The 20,575-nt window shown below is 53.3% G+C and overlaps 1 protein-coding gene across 4 annotated transcripts; it reads right to left on the minus strand.

Annotated features, from left to right (window-relative positions):
• Window positions 1-548: 548 nt before the first annotated feature.
• SH3TC2 (SH3 domain and tetratricopeptide repeats 2) lies at window positions 549-20,328 on the minus strand. 4 transcript variants are annotated; one of them, XM_054842082.1, is made up of 19 exons: window positions 20,037-20,327; window positions 17,932-18,409; window positions 15,208-15,327; window positions 13,934-14,038; window positions 13,535-13,662; window positions 12,445-12,550; window positions 11,954-12,097; window positions 11,626-11,827; window positions 10,891-10,964; window positions 9,886-10,081; window positions 8,783-8,919; window positions 8,247-8,288; window positions 6,440-8,143; window positions 6,149-6,329; window positions 4,708-4,858; window positions 3,100-3,222; window positions 2,398-2,548; window positions 1,557-1,753; window positions 549-1,196 (listed from the first exon to the last, which is right to left on the minus strand). In XM_054842082.1, exons 2-19 carry the CDS (start codon window positions 17,963-17,965, stop codon window positions 1,005-1,007), a joined length of 3,987 nt encoding a protein of 1,328 aa, XP_054698057.1. In that variant the 5' UTR covers window positions 17,966-18,409; window positions 20,037-20,327; the 3' UTR covers window positions 549-1,004. The 4 variants fall into 4 exon arrangements, with proteins under 4 accessions (XP_054698057.1, XP_054698060.1, XP_054698058.1 ...); XM_054842085.1 differs by lacking the exon at window positions 17,932-18,409 and having other exon boundaries at window positions 20,037-20,328; XM_054842083.1 differs by lacking the exon at window positions 15,208-15,327.
• Window positions 20,329-20,575: the final 247 nt, after the last annotated feature.

Genomic DNA, 20,575 nt, shown 5'->3' on the forward strand with positions numbered 1-20,575 from the left:
GCAATGCAGCTGCCTCTGCCTGCCAAAAGTCCCCCAGCACCCCATCAGCACCCCTGCCCACAGGGCTGGATGTGTGCCACAGCGCAGGCCGGTGCGCCCAGCCTTGCTGTCTGCTCCCCAGTGCTCCTGTGTCCTGCGGGGCTCTGCAGCCTGAAGAGGAGAGTTTGGGGAGGGTGCCGGGCTGCAAAGCCTGGGCCAGGTGAGGACTGACAGCGCTTTTCCCGTGCAGGACCCGTAGCGTGCACACGCTTTAGATGCTGAAAGCACACATGGGCTGTGGGGCAGAAAAGGCCACCCCGGCTGCTCCAGTGCCAGAGCTGAGGCTGCACGGCAGGGCTGGGGTGAGGGTGGGCTCTGCCTCCCCCTCGAGCAGCCTCCCACCTGCATACAGGGCTCGTCCACAGGTGAGGCTTGACCAGCCCCTTCCATTTCTTCTCTTTTCCCTAATTCTGCCAAAAGCTTTGGTGGTGCTTTATCCCCAAGAGGCCCCAGGCTCTGCAGAGGTATGGGTCACAGGCCTCCGCAGAGCAGACAGGACAGAAACCAGATAGGAATAAATAAAGCAGTTGCTATTCAAGTTAAAACACATTTCGGTCGGGCTGAGCTGCCCCATGGGACTTGAGGTGTGTGGGGCAGCTGGGGGGCACAGGTGGGCACATGGCAGCACTCTCCTGTCCCTGTCCCAGGCAGGGCAGCCGCACTCCCGAAACACCATCGCTTGCTCAGCCCTGCTGCATGCTCCACCACCGCTGCCAGGGGCTCATCCTGCCCAGATGCCCAGCCTCGATGTGCCTCCTGGGCTGTGGTGCACAGCCCTGCTCCCAAAAAATGAGGGCAGGGTCCCAAGTACTCGGTCCCTTGCCTGCCGAGGACAAGACAACCAAACGCTGCCAGCTCCCTATGGTGCGGCGCAGGACCTCTCATGGGCCGGTTGTTCTGGAGAGCACATGGACCGTGCCAGTGGCTTGATGGCTCACACTGGAGTCCCCGGGGTGGCGGGTCAGTCAGACGACATGGCCGCCTTCACTCAGCCACCTGGGCCGGTATGTGGCACAGCCCGGCGTGCCCTCAGGTCCCCGCGAGGCACCGGAGATGTCACCCAGCTTGGCGCGAATGAGGCCTTGCAGCTCCTGGTCTTCCAGCTCGGTTGCTGCGGCGAGGGCCAGGAGGAAGTAGGCTGCTGCATCCTGTTCATCCTAACCGTAAAGGACAGGGCAGGCATTAGGAAGTGGTTTAATTGAAGGTCACAGGGTATAAGGGAGCTGGAGCAGAGCCCGGTGGTTCCAGGCAGAACCCAGTGACACCTGACTTCATTGAAATGGGCTCTATATAGTCACAGCTAAGTGCCAGCACTTCTTTCCAAATTGCCTTTCCCCCTTCAAAACCCGGTTGTGCCAGCATTGTGTGCATTTATTCTAAAACTGTAGATAGGATGGAGAGTTACGGGATGCAGCCATCTACATGCGTGGCTGCTCTGCCAGCAGATGTGACACTCCACCTCCAGCTCTCCGTCAAAACCCGAGTGCTCAAAACAGCATCATGGAAAGGTTTCCTACCTTCAGTTTGTGCAGGGTCAGGTTGCCAAGGTGGCAATACGCCTTGCAGTAGTACAGGGCCTCTCCAGAGCACTGCAGCAAGGGGGGGTGCAAGGCAAGCGTCTTCAGGTAGCAATCTTCTGCCATCTCATACATATGCAGAAAATAGTAGACTGTAGCCAGGCGGTGGAATGCAACCAGCTCTTGCAATTGATCTCCTGGAAAAGAGTTGCTGATACAGTCAGCCTGCAGTGCGCTCGCAATACATCCCCAGCCCGGCGTGCTGAGCTGCTTGGGGAGGCATTTGCTCAACAGCCTGGGTGCATGCCTATCTTCATAAGGAGACACTGGGTTTGAAGATGGTTCAGAGAAAACAGAGCCATGGGCAGGGTTGCTGATACCAAAGCTGGACAGATTGCCCAGGGACTATATCATTCAACCAGGGGATTTCTTGGGTGCTGGAAAGGGCTATTACAAGACTGGTTCCACCTCAGACATTTATGCTGGCGTTTTGCACATTCAAACTATTTCTGTAATTGGAAGGGATGAGTTTATCAGAAGAGCCAGGGCAGAGAGGAACTGTTCAGTCCTGTGCCTTCATCAGACTTCCTGTGCTCCAGTGTAGCACCAACCCTCCACTCAGCCGGTCCCATCACCAGCAGAGCACTCCCATGCAGCTGTCATGCAGCTTAAAAAGGGAAGTGGCCTTAAAAAGTTGTTATCGCTTAGGATAAGAATAGGCCCAGCAGTCTTACAAAAGCAGGAGATCCCCCTTTCACATGCACACTGTTCTCATCCAGAAAGGCAACCCCATCCGCAGGAGCCAGAAACTCCCTGTGCCCTGCGGGTGTGCATCACTCACCGACCCTGATGCTCAGCCTGGCTGCCAGCGTGGCGAACTCCAGTGCCTTCTCGTAGCCCTGCAGTCCGATCTGCAGCTCTGCCAGCTTATTGAACAGTCGTAGCTCTGTCTTAGTGGCCTTTAGTTTCCTGGCCAAGGGGACAGCACCTCCCTGAGGAGAGAGAACAGAGTCCAGGCTGTTCCTGGAAGTATCAGTACAGCACTGCCCACAGAGGGGTGATAGAGCAGCAGGACATGGACCAAGCACTTAGCATGACAGGCAGACGATGGGGTGGTTGAGTGCTGCAGGTTCAGGTTCTAGCCCCTTCTTTCCCTTGAAAATGAGTTTCATATCCCTGAGTGTGGTTCTCAAAACCTGAGCCTCATGTCTCTGCCCTTTCTTAGGTGCCCGAATTTCTGACTCTGAGCATGTCCCCAGGAGTGACCTCCTCATACCTAACAGTACTAGGATTTGTAATGTAAAGACCCTGTTCCCACCTCCCAAATGACCTCTGGGGTGAGTTGTGGCCATTGCAAAATATGTCTGTGCTCCAGGCTTCCCCCCTGCAGCAATGGTCGCGCTCTGGCACATTCAGAACGACCCCATCTCTCTCCAACTTCCATCCCTCCAGCCTGGCCATGCAGTGCTGCAGCCAGCCCTGGGATGGGGTCACAAGACTGGATTAAGGACACAAGAACAGAAATGCTTGGAGGAATCAGTACCCTATAAAACTCCACCGCTTGATCTCTGTTTCGGCTGCCATTAAAAAAGGTATCACCTGCTTTTTCATAAAGATCCATGGCCAAGGAGAAGTTCTCGGATTTCAGAGCAGTCTGAATGGCTGCCTAGAAGGAAAAGGAACTGGAGTGAGACTTGGAAAGAGACATTTGCACAGAGACATTGGTGTGATTACATAAAACCAAGTCATCATCAACGTGAGCCCCGGTGTTGCAAAGAGCATGGAGACAGGTTGGCCAGCAGGTATGTGGGACTGTTGTGCTGCATTTGCAAGTGATGTGCGTAAGGATGGAGCCAGATAACCCGTCCCTGTGCAGGGTCAGTGCGACAAATCGATCAGCTGGGATATCCAATAGCATCAAGATTTAGAGTCAGGACAGTGCAGCCAGCAGCTGGTCTGTCATTGGTGTGATGGAGCCAATGTGAAGATTGACGAGGGGAATGGACAGCTTACACAGAGAAAGGGCAGAGCCAACAGGAGGGAGGGCAGGTATGCTAACTTCTGGGAAGAAGAGTTATTTGTGCCAATTATGCGCTTGGCCCTGGTGCCACCTTCCAGCCAGAACATGTTGTTCCTTACACCATGACAATTTATCATTGCCAGTGACCTTGCCTGGGAAGGGGCCCCTCAGGGACTCAGACATGCCCTGCTGAGATCTGGCATCGGCTGGCCCTTCCTAATGGGAAGTCACCCCTCCTTTAGCCCCTGCCTCCCTGCTGAAACCACGAGCCAGGGAGGCAATGATGGCTCTTTGTTATGGCCTCAGATCTCCCTTGTGAACAGTAGGAAACAGTCTGATGCCAAAGCCGCCTATTCATTTCACCAAGGTCACTGAACAGCCACCCAGTATCAGTAACTCCCTGCCTTTACCACTCCGATTTAGGGGCAGGCTGCTGTGACTGATGGGAAAGGCTTCTCTCCTTGTTCCCACCACCGTGTTCCTCAGTCACCCACCCCCACCCAGTTCAGAAGTACTTCTGGGGTAACAGAGTGAGGACTCAAAACGTCCTCTACACGTGTCCAGGCTTTGCTGGATAGTCCAGCAGACCCACCCAGCCTTCTGCTCTGCTTACTCTGGGCATGTGAAAGAATTTCCCATCTTTTAATAGAAGCTGCTCCCTGAATGAGAGGGCTTTAAGATTTTATGAGTTGCTCTTCCTCTTTGCAGCTCAGCTGATAAAGTAATGCTAGAGATGGAAAGAAGCCAGTAGTCTTCTACTCTAAGAAGTCTCCAAGCAATTCCCCAGCACCTTACCCCTTATCTATGTGTACTTCAATGGGATCTGGTCACCTGGCACCTCCAGCTTCTTTTGGCACTACTACATCACTTTCTTACTCAATAAATTCACTTACTTTCACCCAAGAATCCTCTAAACCCAGTGTATGGAAGGAAAGATAGGTAATTTAGTGCCAGATAGTGCATGAGTGTAAGGCAACAGCTCCTCCTTCCAGCAGCAGGTTTACACTGCTTGTAAGAACTTTCTCTTCCAGATCCTCCAGCACCACAAGGCTCCTACCAAGTCACATAGCTGTGATGCGAATGCAGCTGGCCAGGGTGAGAATAAGACTGCTCCAGCCACCTCTTCCATACCTGAAAGTACATTTCCACCAATTCATCTTCCTGCATAAGATAGTAGAGCCTTCCTGCCTGCAGCCAGGCCTCTGCTGCTTTCACAGTCTCCTCAAGGTCAATGAAGATCCTTAGACTCTGTTTGGTGCAGTCCAGGGACTGTCTCAAAGCCCTTTGATGGTAACAAGCAAAAAGCCATTACAGAGAAATCACAGGACAGCCCCAGCAATCAGCTGCAAAGCTACCGCAACACCTCCCCACTGGCAATCCTGTCTTCTCCTCCTACAGTTACCAAAGATTAGAGACAAATGGACAGCCACAGCTCTGAGCAATGTGACCTGGTGAAATCGTGGAAGTCTCCATACTTGCACCCCACACAGCATGTGGCACCCCAGACAGCATGTGGCACCCAAAACCACACCTCTGCCTATTGTTTGTGCCTCGGTGCAGCCAAAGAAGCAGATCTGTGGCCACATTTACAAGACATTATAGCCCCTCTTCAAGCCCCTGGTCACTAGAGGACAAAGGGACAAGCCAGCAGGTTGGACACACTGCCTGCAAAAGGCAGCTGTGGCGAAGGGAGCGCTGGGCAGTGCCCAGGGCATGTTTGTTTGCTTGGTGTCTCGTCTGCTGGCAACTGGGCTGCAGCTGCCCTTGGAGTCCAGGGAATGGGGTGCTTTGTGATCTTAAATAGCACTGTTCATATGACAAGCGTCTGCTTCCTAAATTCCTTCCCTCTGAACTCACTGTGACCTAGCATGGGAAGGTTAACATCCAAGTTAATGACAGCCCCTGCCTATTTGTCCTTCTGGGGCATGGGAGCTAGCTCTCCACTATTTGCCACGTTTGCCTTCAAAGACTTGAAGAAAGCCTGTGGCCTGTCCAGGTCTCTTTCTCTCCTCTCCCACCTAATCTAATCAGTCACCTGCATGTGTCAAGCGGGAGATTGAAAGGTGAGCTGATACTGGGTCTTAAGTACCTCCCTGGGGAAAATATTACAGCAGAGATAGGAAGGGCAGACTCAGCGGCTGGAGGCTGAAGCCAGACTTATTCAAATAACAGATAAGGAACCTATTTTTACTGGTGAATGGTGATTAATCACTGGAATAAACCTCCAAAGGAAGTGATGAATTCCCTGTCACTGGGTCCCCTCTGATCAAGGCTGGATGTCTCTCGGGAAAACTGGCCAGACCCCAGTTCCGTCCCAGCTAACAGCCCAGCATTTGCCCAGCTGTCACGGTGCTCTGGTTGACATTGAACTGCTCCCCTCTTCACCGCACGGCGACAGCTCACAAATCTCAGCAGCGCATTAACCATCAGCCTGCCTGCGGGGCAGCTAGAGCTACCACACACCTTCCCCACCTCTCTCCTGGGACAACCCAGGAAAGCCACTGCTCTTGCTTTGGGTGAGCAGGGGCCCCACTTTAAAAGCATCTAACAAACAGCCACAGCCAGGACTTACTCGGATGTGCCCAAAGCCTGGTAGAGCTGGCTGAGGGTCTGCCAGACGTTGCCTTCCATCTCTCTGTCCTGGAGCTGTTGTGCCAGTGATACCCAGTGCTCATGGTAGGTGATGCAGGCCTGGAGATTGGGGGACACTTTGCTGTAGAAATGGCAGAGAGACTCAGTGATGTGAAGCTGACCTGCATGATACAGGGAAGGGAAAAGGACAGGTCAGAGGGCTGCGTTAGGAACCTGACAGGGTGCTGTGCAGAGGTGCTGCCCTGGTTCCCGCCAGCAAAGCTGTACTCACTCCTCACGTTATGCCACTTCAGGGCAAAACCCAACGCCAGTTCATAACAGAGTTTGCCATCTTCCATCCTCTGCCTATTCACCATGGCCTGTGCTAGCCACAGCAGCACCCACACCAAGTCCATCTCCAGGTCTTCACTGCCCTGGAGCTCAGCATAGAGCTGAGCCGACTGGAGCAGGTAGAGCTCAGACAGCTGGCTCGCCCCACGCGAGAGGCTCAGCTGCCCCAGGTTAGCCAGGGCAATAGCCTGGTTCCTCTTGTTCCCGGTCTCCTTGGCTTTGTGCAGGGCCCGGAGGTAGTTCTCTGCAGCCTTTTGCACCTGCCCTTCTCCTTTGAGGGCAATGGCCAGCAGATTGTGCACGGCTCCCCCCTGAGTCACGCTGTCCGTCCCACGCAGAGAGCACAAGAGCTGCCACATGATGTCTGCAGCTGGGCCCGGCTGGCTGTTCAGGAGATACATCCACCCCAAAGAGAGGGAGGACTCAAAAGCTTCCTCCTCACCCATCAGTCTGCTGAGGGTTACAGCTGTGGCTGCATAACAAACTGCCCCATCCAACATGCCGTGCTGGAGGTACATCCTGGACAAGATGGCACACAGCATCCTCTGGGTGGGCACAGCTTTGCTCTTACAGGAGAAGTACAATGCCTGCTTGAGATAGAAACAAGCCAGTGCTGGGATGCTGCTCCTCTCCAGTGGGCTTCCAAGGAGTTTGGAAGCATTTTGGAGGATGAAGCCAGCTCTCCAAATGGGTGTGGGTGCCCCCTTGACACCACTGGGAACAAACAACCTGGCGGAGGCCAGTGCGATATTTGGCAAGTACTTCTTGTCATATAGATAGCTCAAGATGGGGGTGGCATCCAGTGACACAGAACTAGCGTCTGGGCTGAGTAAAGTGGTGGTGAGACATTGAAGATGCTCGGTAAAGGGCAGAACTTCATCATTTTTGCCCAGTTGTAGGAAGAGCTTGACAATAAGGAAGCAGACCCGTGCCTCCAAGGGAGCGTTAACCACAGCAATGGCTTCCCTCAGGACGTACAACATGACTTCCAGCTCATTCTCAGAGCTGAAAGAGCGGCCAGGCAAGCAGACAAGCAAGGCCACAGTTTTTCCCAACAAGGAGGAGAACTTGTGTTTCATGTTCTGTTTCAAGTAAATGGAGGCAAGGTTCACGTGCAACGCAGCCAGTAGGGGCAGGTCCCCAAAACCCCTGTCCATGATGCTCATGGCTTCCTCAAAGTAGACTCGAGCCTGGGAGAACTTGACCTTTTTGATGCAGAGCTTACCCAAGAGGAAACAGAGCCTGACATGAGCCCAGACTGAATGAGTCCTCTTGGCCCAGTTCCTGGATGTCTCAAGGTACAAGACAAGTTCATCCTCATCAGAGAAACCATAAAAAGTGGAATTGAGAAAGGAAAAACTGAGGTCATAGAGGCTTTGAAAACTGGGCACATAACTGTCTTGGTTAAGGAAGGTCAATATGGGGTCAAAGACATCAGCATCTTCCATGTGTCCAGCATTCAGGTCAATAAAGAACTTGGGATCATCAAAATCATCCAGCTTCTCCAGGAGAATATCTTCCAATGCAGCAGGGGCTGATTCACTCCCTGGGCTAGACAGCTCGGAGGTGCTAGTCGTAGCCAAGCCATTTATTTCCTCCCAAGACTGGAGCAACTGGATATCTTTACAGCCGCGGAGAACAGCCTCTGGAAGGGACAGGCAAACCACAGTGGGATGTTTCCCCATGTCAAAATTCACCCTCAGAAGTCATCATAAAAGCATCCCATTCTGTCCCCTCCACAGACTCACCTGATGGCACTTTCGGGAACATGGCTGTGGGTTCAAAACCATCTATACAAAGAGACAAACAGAAAACAAAAAGCCCAGAGCCTTGGTCAGTGTTAATGTGCAGACACAGTGCTCAAACCTTACTGAGATCTCCTGACCTCCTGGCTCCTGCTGTGGGCATGGAGACAGTGTCACCTGCCACTTTAGCTGTGCATCCCCTTTGATAAACGCCCAAAGGTCAGACAGCAGCAGGGGACCTGCTGTAGGCAGGGACCTACAGCCAGGATCAGTTGAGAGCAGCATCTGCCAGGGTGAACTACAGATGAGGAGCTGCCCTGGAAGCAGAGAAGACCCCTGAAAACTGCAGTAGCAAGACCCAGCTCTTGAGGGTATCTACAACCTCCACGAACAGGCTGAGTAGAGGGCTTGGAGGCTGTCTCAACCACAGCAGTTGTCTCCCCTGCAAAGCCCCAAGCAAGGATCTCTCTAGACACCGTGCAGCATTGCTCTCCATGGGGAGCAATGGGGCTGGGCACATAAGGAGGGGGAAAACTCACCCAACCGGTACACAGAGGTGATGTCAGTGCGTGCCAGGTCACCAAGGAGGGTGGTGAAGTGCTGCTCACCACCATTGCAGGGGATGCGCAGGAGGGGAGATTTTTCTTCTTCACTCAGAAACACCAAGCCCTTTCCCCTAGGTTGAGGCAGACATCAGGGGAAAACAGTCAGTGTCTCCCCATCCCACAGCTGTCCTGTGGCATGAGGATGGGCTTTCCCATCCCTCCTCTTCCTCCCACTAGAAAAGCTCTACTGCGGATGAATACAAGAGTCTGGACACTTTCCCCATCAGACCTCTCAGATCCAGCTTCTCATGGAGGAACCTATGGGTACCAGAGGGAGGGACCTATTCGTTTTTTCTGTCTCCAGAAGCCATATCTGAGGCCAGAGCATCATCTGATCTCCTCTCTGTTCTCTGTAGTGTCAAAGTGCCTAAGACTTACCTTGAGTGAGGCAGATCCAGGAAAGCCCAACAGACCTAGCAACAGGCTAAGACCTTGTCCTCCCACACCTACTCTTGTAGGAGAAGCCTTTTTGGATGTGTATTGAACAGGAGCTATGTCTTTAAGCCACCAACAAAGACAACTGTCTGGGTCATCAGAGTGGGGTTGTGTCACCCTCCCTCCCTGGACAACTCTTGTCTGTGTCCTTGGGAGAGTGTTAAATTCTGCTCAGTGAGGAACTGTGCCAGTGGTCATTCTGCCTCGACATCCCACAGAAAGCGAAGGGGCAGAAGGAAAGTAAAGCAGGACTTGGTTTCCTTGGCAGTGATCATCCTCCCCACCCTTGCCAGACTCACAGCCCCTCAGGCAAAGCTACAAAGTCAAGAACATTTCACGGTGAAACTGTGAAGCCAGGTCACCTGGTACACAGGTGTCCTGGGCTGCCTTAACACAAAGCCAGGTCTAGCCCAGGGCCAGATCTGTTCCTCTCCAAGAATCACCTGAGGCAAGTGACATATGATTGCTTTGTCTGGGCAGAGACTCCTGCAGCCTGTTGGCAGCAGAGCTTGGCCAAAGCTTCTGGACAGACCTCAAATGGATCCTCTTCCCTTCCTTTTCTCCTGAGTTTAAGTTAATCTAGATGGTAGCAGTAAACTTACAGAGGTTCACAAGTCTCAGGATTTATGTATCTGGTTGGGACAAAGCCGATGCTCCCACTGCTGAGGGATTTGCCCACAAACCACGGGCATCCTGGAATGAGGAAGCCGATGACTTCTATGCTGTCTCCTTTGGAGAAACTCAGTTCATCCCATGCTGCTGCTCTATGGTCCTCTGTGGCTGTGCACCTGCCTTTGACTGGGAAACCAAAGCAAACAAGGGCATTTCAGTGTGAGGCCACTGTTAAAACCTCCTTGCTGGAAAAGACTCAGGCAAGGAGAGACCATGATTCCAGGTTGAGAAGGCTGGCGCTCTGTCCCCTAAGATTTATTGTGCTTTTGGACTCAGAAATCTGCAGTTTCTTCTTGAGCATTATGAGAAAATATACAAGAGGCATGGATAAACCCCACACAGCCAAAGACTGAAACCTCTGAGAGATGCAGTATGGAAGGTGGCTGGAAACATGAAGCTGCTAGAGCTTCATAGAAGCTGCACTGTCTCAACTCTCTACCAGGAGTGAAATCTTTAACAATGCAAATGCCCATCACGCTACATGCCAAATTCACACCTGCAGTGGCTTCCCATGTCCAGCATGATCTGAACAGTGCCCATGTCCAGCCAGGAATGGCCAGGGGCTAACTGGTGAATGGTGAGCACAGGTTTCATGTGCACACTGGTGGGAGCCTCATTGTTTAAAACTTGAGTCCTGAAATAATTAAGGGAGAGACAAAATTGTAGTAGAATAGAAAAAGCAGCAGTAGAAGGATGCCATCAGCAGCTCTCTGTACTCTGTGCTCTTCAGATCTCCCTACAAAGTACATGCAATTTGCAAGCTCTGTTCTCCATTCAAGAGAGTCCAAGGATGCAGTATTCCCTTAGAGCACCTTGCAGTGGAGTGCCATTTTCAGAATGAGAGATGGGCCCTTTGCATTTGTGGCCAAACCCAGGTTTGCAAGAGCCGTGCCCTTCCCTGGGAAACGTGGCCGTGTTACACAAGTATCACTCACCAATTGGCTGAGAGGTCGTCCCACTGATCTCCTGGGAGATGCCAAAACTCACAGCATAATTCTTCAGGAACCACCTGCAAGGCAAAGGGGAACCACAGTGGTCCTCTCTGAGCAGTCCTGTCCTCAGGCCACCACCAGGGATGGTCTCACACAAGCAGGACAGATGTTCTGTTCCCTGGGAGTGCTGGAGCTGCTATGGAGCATGGCCAGCGTGGCCAGTCCAGTAATCTCTTGCAATGGTGTTACTGGGCATGGAAGGCAGTTTGTACCTCACAGCTGCAGTCTTACACCACATGGTATGGTTTTGCACAACAGGATGATTTTGCCAGCCTATAAGGAGGATTTCACTGTGTGAGTATAAGAGGAGCTGCAAGTGTCTTTGAGGCTCAGACAGGTGTCCAACGTGAGGCCCCACTTTGACTGGCATTACCTAAACCTTGAGCTAGGTATCTTCTCCCACTTATTCACCTGTAAATCACAAATAATCTCATGTATGACCTAAATCAATATCATACAAGAATGATATCTGATGTCCTTGCTCTGTCCCATTAACAGGACCTGAATTGGTTCCAGTGGTTGTCTTTATGCATAATGTATATCCTCACAAAATTATGTAGCTCTTGCCCATCGCCAGAGGCAAGAGCAGTTTCTCAGCCCAAGCTTGGTGCTAGGTCCATGCATCAGGATCAGGAAAGAATCTTGGCCTGAGCACTATTAATTGGCCAGTCTACTTACTGGTAAAATGGGCGAGGTATTGGCTCTAGAGCTGTCAAAGGCACAAGGCCTCGTTGACCCGTCAGTAAGGACATCCCTTCCCACTTGGACTCCTCTCCAACGTTCCTCACATGGATCAGCTCATTCTTGCAGAGCTGCAGGCCTTCCCCTCCCGCCTGCTCTGGCTGCCAGACACCAGGCACTGCTCTGGAAAAAAAGTTACCTGCAGATAGAAAGGGTCATGCCCAGGTCAATGGCATCAGTGCAAGACATAGCCCAGCACAGGCCTACAACACAGCCCTGCTGAGGTGCTTTTGAGGAAGTCCCTACACATGCAGTCCCTTCTCACCTTCCTGGAATAGCAGACCCATATATATGGTGGCCAAGCGATCTTCATCCACAGTAACTCTGATCTCTGTGTCCTCCATCAGAGCACAGTTTAGCCAGTACTCCCGGTCAAAGAGAAGCTGCTCCAAGCAGCTGCCCACATACCCTAAGAAACCAAGAGGGAAAGCAGTGTTAGCACCCTCCTTCACTGTGCAGGATGAAGTGCTCTTTGGATGTCTCCCAGACTGAGCCATGCTATGAGGCAACAGCCTCTAATTCTGCCTCCATCCCCAAAATGCAATAGAGGCATTACCCAAAAGGCATCCTCCTGGGTCTCTTTCATTGATCCAGACAGTGGTTTCATAAATCTGTAGATGGACGCCAAGGTCTTCTAATTCATATTCTTTATCTGTCCACCCTGTTACATCACTGGTTTTTGGTGTCGAAGAATACCTTCTCCAAAAACGCTTCTCACACTGTCTGTTTAGATCTCTCACACCTTGAAAACATTACCTAAAGTCAGATATGTGGAAAACTTCCAGACTTCTTCTAGGGTTTTGAAGGTGAGGAGGAACCGATCCTCTTGTGCTTGCATACAGACCAGCCTGGCTGACAGCTCCTACACACGAAGGACAAAGCAAGATTAGGGGACGGTCCTGGGACTCTGACAGGGGGTCTCCTTTGTCAGTGTGGGAATAATATTAGACCCTAGAATGAGACTAGGCACTCATTTATTAGCATAGTTGAGACTGAAGCTGTGCAAGTTGGTTGCCTGGGGTTAAGGGGAGGGTGCTCCAGCCAGCTGAGTCCTTCAGCCAGGAGGGATGGAGTACTCGAAGTGACAACTTCCCATGGTGCCGCAGTGGGAGGGTGAAGAAGCTCTATCTCCTCCTCCAAATCTTTTCCCCTGTGTTGCACACCAGAACCACTGTGCTTTTGAAACCCAGACACCTGAACCGTACCACACAGGGGTTAATCTTCAGTCAGGACGGGCACAGCTTCCAAACTGCAGCTCTGAGGCTGAAAGCACTAACTGTGCCTCAGGGGAGAAGCTCTTCTTTCACTGCTGCTGGCACTAGTATGTCTGCACTGTTCCAGGTGCTCTGGGAAGCTCTGCAGGGAGCCCTGAGGGGTCAGGGCCTTAAAAACCAGCAGAGAAGGAGAGTTCAGTCCAGGAAACATCTCCATACCTTAGTGATTTTTCTATATGAAGCTAAATACTCTGAGAACCCCTGTGCTTGTCCAAAGATGCCACCTCCACCGGGGACCTGAGTCTGGCACACAGCTTTGGTAATCCCAGCCCTGTGGAATGCCAGCTATTTAGACTCACCCCAGGGCTACCTGCATGATCCCTCAGGCAGCTCAGAGACTCTAACATCAGGCTCCTGACATGAGGCTCAGCTTTGCATCTGCCTCTCACCTGTTACCAGTTCATTTCCCCCATGATTTCAGTCCCCTACAGAGTCCCCATGTGCAGGAACACACCCTGCAGCGGCCTTGGAGGAACTTCTCTTTCTCGGCTGGGTTTGGTGTCCCATGACATATCCCATCAGGACAGGAGCCTCTCAGTACACACCCTGCCCTGCCAGGCTGGGGCTCCTACCTTGAACAGGGCACAGACATCTCTGTCATCACTCTCCAGGGCCCACAGCTTCTTCCTGGCTGCTTCCTGGAGCTGGGAATTGAGGCACCGGGAGGAGCGGCTCTCAACGGAGAAGAAGAGCGAAATCTCTTGAAAGAGAAATATGCAGGGTGAAGGGGGAGAAGGAGGTCCATGCCGCACAGAGCTGCCTCTGCCACACTGCCTTCCTGCAGCCAGCCCCACCAGTGCCTCCATCCCTCGCCCGTTTGCGATGCTCAAACAACACAAACCCAGCCCGTCATCCCCTTCCAGCAACAAAGGTGAGAAACTCAAGGGATGGTAGGGTTGGTTAGCTGCAATGTCAGGCCTTGCTACATTCAACCACTGGAAATCTGAGTGATGCCAAAGGCAGCATCTTACCTGGTGGAAAGCCCTCCCCGACAGCCAGCAGCACTGAGGAGGTGTCCGGTGAACCTTCTGCTGCCTCGGTAGTGGGGTTGCTTGGCTCTGATGCCCCAGCCTTACCTAGCAAGGAAGGGGGACACAGAAGAGCTGCTGTCAAATTTTGTGGCAGAGGTCTATGAGATTCTGCCTAACCATGCCACCTAAAAGCAAAGCCCGTGAGTTGCACTGCAGATCTGGCTGGGGATTGTGTGAATCTGGTATCACTTTATAATCATGCTCAAGGGTGGAGGCAAGATCCATGGGACTGATGTGTCCTAACTACATGATGCCCTTGATGACTAGCTTCTTTCCAGTGCTGGAGTGGCTTTGAAGTGAGGGGACATTCCCTCCTTGCTCTTGGGACAGACCCTCACTGAGCAGATCTGGCAGAAGGATGATCCTGTGACAGATTTTTTTGGAGGAGACCTCAGAGTGACAGCACTTCCCCAGTGCAGAAGAGCCAATGACTTGTGAAACTCTGCTCATCCATTTGACAGTCAAAATGAGATTTTCTCCCCTGCCTGCTCTGGTCAGTATCTGAAATCCAAGCTGCATCCTCTCTGCTTCACACATTGTCAACTATTGCCATAAAGGATTCGGGAACTGAAACTTTAGCTGGTAATTATGTTAATGAAGGCTGAGGCACATAAAAATCCAGTGTGCTCTCCACAGCTGTATTGCCTGCGGAGGAATAACAAGATTAAAACCCAATTTTTGTCAGTAATCAGATTGGACTTCTAAGACAAACATGTACCCAGAGTTCTGGAGCTGGAACATGCAGCGGCTTTTGTAAGTCGCTTCTATGACCATAACTATACAGTTCTTTTTATTGAGCCAGCTTTGCTAGTCAGTCAAATAAACCGATATTTGCACACAGAATTATAATCCTTATTTATAGTTAGCGGTAGAAAAGAATGGCCCAAGGCTGGACATGTAATGAATGAGCTTTTCTTTCAAAGAAAAAGCTCTACATTTCTCAACAGCTGCTTTGAACACACTTAACAAAGGACTTCATCCAGCAACTCTGTCCTCTTCCACACGTGGGGGAAACGGAGACAGAGACGCGAAACAAGCCAGAGGCACAGCTAAACCCGAGCTGGCTCCTGCCTGGGCTGGGCTTGCCTGCCAGCTGCTTCACTCCTCCCTCCCCTCCTCTCCTCCCTGCATCCCAGCAGACCCTGGCGGACTCCGCTGGGTTTGGCAGGGCCCGGTGGGCAGAGGATGGCTCCCTGTACCCCAGGGATGGGTACCTGATGCCATGGTCTTCTCCTGCCACCATTTTTCCCGGCGCTCAGCTGCGGTGCGCTGCAGGTGGTCCCGGCGGGGCAGGAGCACAGGCGAGCGGCAGCAGCAGGACTCACACTCTTCACCTAGGGAAGGTGGGTGGTGGAGAGAGGCGTTCGGATCTCTGGCAGGATGCTCCCTGCCCGAGAGGTCTCCATATGGTGTGCCAAAGGAGGTGGCAAGTCGGACACTGCTCATGCCGCCTCTGCCAGCGGCATGACGAAGCATGCTGGTGGGTGTGTGCAGAGCCAGGCAGGGGCCAGGGCTCGCTTGGGTTAAAGCAGAAATGGGTTTGCTCCCCGCAGCACTCATGCATTCAGTGTTTATTTTTGTTTGGGCCAGACTCAGAAACGGAACTGGGAGCTTTTTCAAGAGACCAATTGAAACTGCTGGTGGGCAGTCATTCCCAGTCATGCTAGTGACTCATTTACCTCCTCGGTGCTGAAGTATTTTGTAACAGCGGGCAGGAAACAGCCCCAGCCCGGAGCCGAGCGCAGGTCCCGGTGCTCAGGGCTGCGCTCCTGGCAGCTGGGGCTGAAGTGCTCGCGGCACCCGCTGGCACCGGCTCTGCCGGGGGACACGTGGCCACAGACACTGGCCCCGTGCCACCTCCGTCCCTCCTCCCGCCTGTTAGCACAGCCCCTTAGCTCATTTGGGCACGCTGGTACGGGAATCGCACCTTGGGGGCTGGCAGCACCCCATGGGCCCTGCAAGCCTTGCGATGCTTGGGGTGCTCCTGGGCAGCAATGGCAACAAGACAGGGGTGGTAAGGGAAAAGCCAACAGGATGGGAATAAACTAGCCCCGAAGTCATCCTCTCCCCTCCCTGGCCAAAATGCACTGCCTCATTCCCCACGCACCCAAATCTAGCGACACAGCAAGTGCCCAGCAAGAGGAGGGGACTCCAGTGGCCATCTCGGGAAAGGCAGGCAAGCAGCCACAGTGAGCCAGGGCTCAGCGCCGGAGTGTCCCCAGTGGCCCTGTCAGTGGGGTGAGCTCTGCAGCCACAGGTCTCACGGCCCCACTCGGACAGAGCAGGGCTGTGGCATCCCCATGGACAGCTTACCTGTGCTACGCAGGGACAGGTCCTGGTGCCAGGGGGTCCCCAAGCAGCAGCCCATGTGTGCAGCCACACTGCCAGCCCCGAGCCGGGAGGCTGCTGCTGCACTGGCGGGGCTGAGCGTGCTGCTCGCTGCCCGGCCGGCACCGCGGCTCGGCCCCAGCCACAATGCACAATGCGCCTTTTGACCGGGCACCGTCCGCTGGCGAGGCGGGGGCAATGGGCACAGAATCAGAGAATGGTTTGGGTTAGAATCATAGAATCATAACATCATAATCTCATTTAGGTTAGAAAAGCCCTTGAAAATCATCAAGTCTAACCGTAAACCCAATACCACTAAACCACATCCCTAAGCACCACATCAACACGTCTTTTAAATACCTCCAGGGATGGGGACTCAACTGCTTCCCTGAGCAGCCTGTTCAACTCTCTGTTGATTCCTGAAGGCCAGCCAAAGCTCTCTGTTTAGCCAGGTTGGTCTTCTTCCCCACTGGCTTGTCTCTTGGCACATGGGGATGGCCTGTTCCTGCACCTTGAAGATTTCCTTCTTGAAGAACATCCAGCCTTCCTGGGCTCCTTTGCCCTTCAGGACTGCCTCCCAAGGGTCTGCCCTCCGGTACTGCCCAAGGTGGCAGTTCTGCTGGCCCCCCTCCTTACTTCACCAAGAGTCGAAAACTCTCATTTCATGACCGCTATGCCCAAGACAGGCTCCAACCATCACATCACCCACCAGTCCTTCTCTGTTTGCAAGCAAGAAGTCCAGTGGAATGCCTTCCCTTGTTGGCTCACTCATCCACAGTGTCAGGAAGCTATCTTCCACACAATCCAGGAACTTCCTAGACTGTTTCCTCTCTGCTGCATTGTATTTCCCACAGATATCTGGTAAGTTGAAGTCTCACAAGGGACCTTTAAAGACCTTGTTCCAACCCCCCTGCTATAGGCAGGAACATCTTCCACAGATCAAGTTGCTCAAAGCCCCGTCCAACCCAGCCTTGAACAGTTCCAGGGATGGGGCATCCACATCTTCTCTGGGCAACCTGTTCCAGTGCCTCACCACCCTCATAGTGAAGAATTGCTTCCTAATATCTAATCTAAATCTATGCTCTTTCAGTTTAAAACCATTGTTCCTTGTCCTATCACTACAGGCCCTAGTGAAAAGCCTCTCTCCATCCTTCTTATAAGCCCCTTTAGGTATTGAAAAGCTGCAATAAGGTCTCCCTGGAGCCTTCTCTTCTCAGCCTTTCTTCCTAGGAGAGGGGTTCCAGCCCTGCAATCACTTTCATGGCCCTCCTCTGGATCCTCCCTAACAGGTCCATGTCTTTCTTGTGCTGGGGGCATGGAACTGAATGCAGCACTCTGGGGCGTTCTCATCCCACCGGCTGGCGTTGCTGCCTCGTGCTGGCCCCACCGTTGCCCTGGGCTCCGCTCTCACCCTTTCCTTTGGGAGCGTGTTGCCCGGCCCACGTGGCACATTCCTCTCATTCCTCCCACCAGCCACAGCATGGGGAGCCCCACAGTCTGCCGAGCCTGCCCGAGCTTCCAGCTGGCCCCTCCAGAGAGCTTCAACACTGATCCCTCCCCACCTCCCAAGGCAACCCTGTTCCCAACACCGCTGCAAGCACCTGCCTCACCTGCCAGGATGCCCCGCTGGGGCTTGTCCAGCATCCTCCATCCAGGGCTGGCTGTCCAGCCGTTCCTGGACCACCTTCCTGCCCGGCTGAGCTGGCGCTCTCCCCGTTTCACAGCAAGGGCAGCTCGCAGCACTGCCCACTCCACGCTGGCCTCAGTGGAGCAGAGTTATGTCCAGGCAAGCCACAGATGAGTTCTTTGCAAGCACAGACACTGTGGGCTCCTGAGGGGCTAGCAGGGCTCATCTCATCTCTGAGATCAGAACTATGTGAACCTCAGATGCGAACACCAGGAGGGACTGATTTGGCTGCTGTGTAGGATCCCTTGGGCTGCCCAGGATGGAGTCTCGTTCTCTCTTCACTCACACACTCTGACCTTCCCCAGCCTCCAGGACCAGGACTCAGGACCAGCTGTGTAGTCTCACTGTGCTATGGGTGGCAGATATCTGCAGAGCATCTCTGGGGAAGAGCAGCACAGCCCCTGCAAAGTAAAATCCAAAAGGTTTAGGGAGAAAAGTCACAGATAGGAAGGTCTTTTAGGGATGGGTCTTTACTTCAGCCCAGGAGAGGGCTCAAAGAGTAGGGATTTCTAGTCCTTATCATGAGAAACCAGACGTTGAAATGTCGGGGTTGCCTGGAGAAGAGACCATCCTTCTCATCCTCCTTGCTGCAGCTCACCTGCCCTCCTGAGCCCCAGACATTAGGATGCAAAGCACTACGGCTCTCTCCCGGTCTGCTAAAGTCAAGCTGATGTTTCCCGTGGAAAACTGTGTGGCCGTGGTGACCTGCATGAAGGTGAGCTGCTGGGACAGGCTATTGCTGCTCTCCCTGTGGCAAGGACACTGTCTGTTCCTGTTGCACGCCGGCCCTGGAAAGCTCTGCATTTAGAAAACTCCCTCAGTCGACCTAGGGATGCTCTGAAGGTGCAGGAATTGGAGGGTGAATTCAAGTCCAGGTGTGGGTTTCAGCCTGCCTGGGCTCAGAGCACACAGCTCGAGTTTCTGTGATGGAGTCAGGCACATCTTTACATGAAAGATATTGCTGGTTTTGGTCAAAGTGGTCAGCACTTGAACAGGGCAGGTGTGTTCAGACAAAGCTTTTTGCTTCACTCAGAATGCTGTTGGTTTTAGCAATACCTGCTCACCAATTAGTGTGAAATTCTTCTACCCAGGGGAAAATAATATTTTTTTTAAATTAACAGAATGTTATGCTTCATTTTCTAAACCCAATTGTCTTCCTTTGTGGTTTTGAAATTTCTTTTTGCTTTTAAATTTACCTAGATAACTTAATGACCAAACTCACCTCTCAACAAGCAAAGGCATCAACCTCCTGTTTGACCTGAAATGGAATTCTCCTTTGGCCAGCAACCCAAAAACCTCCTGTTCAACTCCTTACCCCACTGCTTACCACCCCTGGACCTCCCCTGGAGAGCCCTCGCTGCTGCTGAAGCCCTCAGCCGGGCTGCCCTGGAAAAGCCCCGTCCTTAGTAATCACAGAAGCAACTTCCCAGGGGGCTCAGCCTGTGCTGGCTGGGGGTCTCTGCCTGTGCCAGCTCCCCAGGGGCTCTGCTCCCTCTGCGAACCCGGTGTAGCCATGCCAGCCAGGCAGCCTCCGTAGGCGGAGTGCCGGCCGGCCATGCTTCCTCCCCCGGGCACTAAACGGGAGGCAGGGTGACTGTCTGGGCACCCTTTGTCTGGGGGACGTAGCTGCTGCAGGCGCTGTCAGTCTGCAGGGCTGTCACACAGCAGCTCCCTTCCCTGGGACCAAATCCACTTTCTTAAATCCAGTGTGTCTGCTGTGATTTCTGCTGTCCTTCTGTCAGTTCCTGGGTACAAAGGACCCAAATCAAACCTACCCTTCCCTGGTGTGCTCATCACCACTGCACCTGAGCCTCAAATTCAGTCAGGACCAAAACCACAAACTCTCTGCACCAACCTGGATTTACGCAGCCATGCCCTTGCACCGGACTACTCCAGCCACCCGCAACCGCCGCGTCCCGGCTGTATTTGCTCAGCTGGGGACGAAGGGCGCAGGCATGCGACCGGCACCCAGCGAGAGACCCAGCACAGCGGCTGCAAGGGCAGAGCGGTGCAAGCGGCTGTACTGACCTGCTCCTCCGCACGCTCCTGCGTGGGGCCCCTTGCTCTGCTCCCCAGCACCGCTTTCCTCCCAGAGAACTCTTGGCCACAAAGCTCCAATCTCTCCAAGCCAGGTCCCCTGAGGGAACGCTGCCGGCGCCGGGACGTGGCGCGCGCCCGTGCGTGTGCACAGGGCTGTGTACGTGTTTGCAAGGGCGAGCGTGCCTAGCACTGCCACTCCCTTGCACGAGGAAAGGAATTTCTTCCAAGAGCAGCTTATCATCTTGGGAACCTCTGCTTCCCAGCAGAGCCGCCGGCGCGGAGGTCAATGAGTTACTCGGAGTTATGCTATAAACAGCCCAGCACGCCGGCAGACCGCTGGCTCCCGAGGGGAAGCACAAACGCCCAGGCACCACCTTCGCCCTGGCTCTGCAGTAAACAAGACCCAGCGAGGCTGCCCACGGTGTCAGGGAGCAGCTTGGGGCTCTGCTCAGCCCGCACCGGCTGCGGCTCCTGTTGCAAGCGGCTGCTTTGCATGAGCAGCCTCTCCCGGACTCACCTGTCTCCTG

The sequence above is a fragment of the Grus americana genome, chromosome 14, assembly GCF_028858705.1.
Source record: "Grus americana isolate bGruAme1 chromosome 14, bGruAme1.mat, whole genome shotgun sequence".
NCBI classification, from domain to species: Eukaryota; Metazoa; Chordata; class Aves; order Gruiformes; family Gruidae; genus Grus; species Grus americana.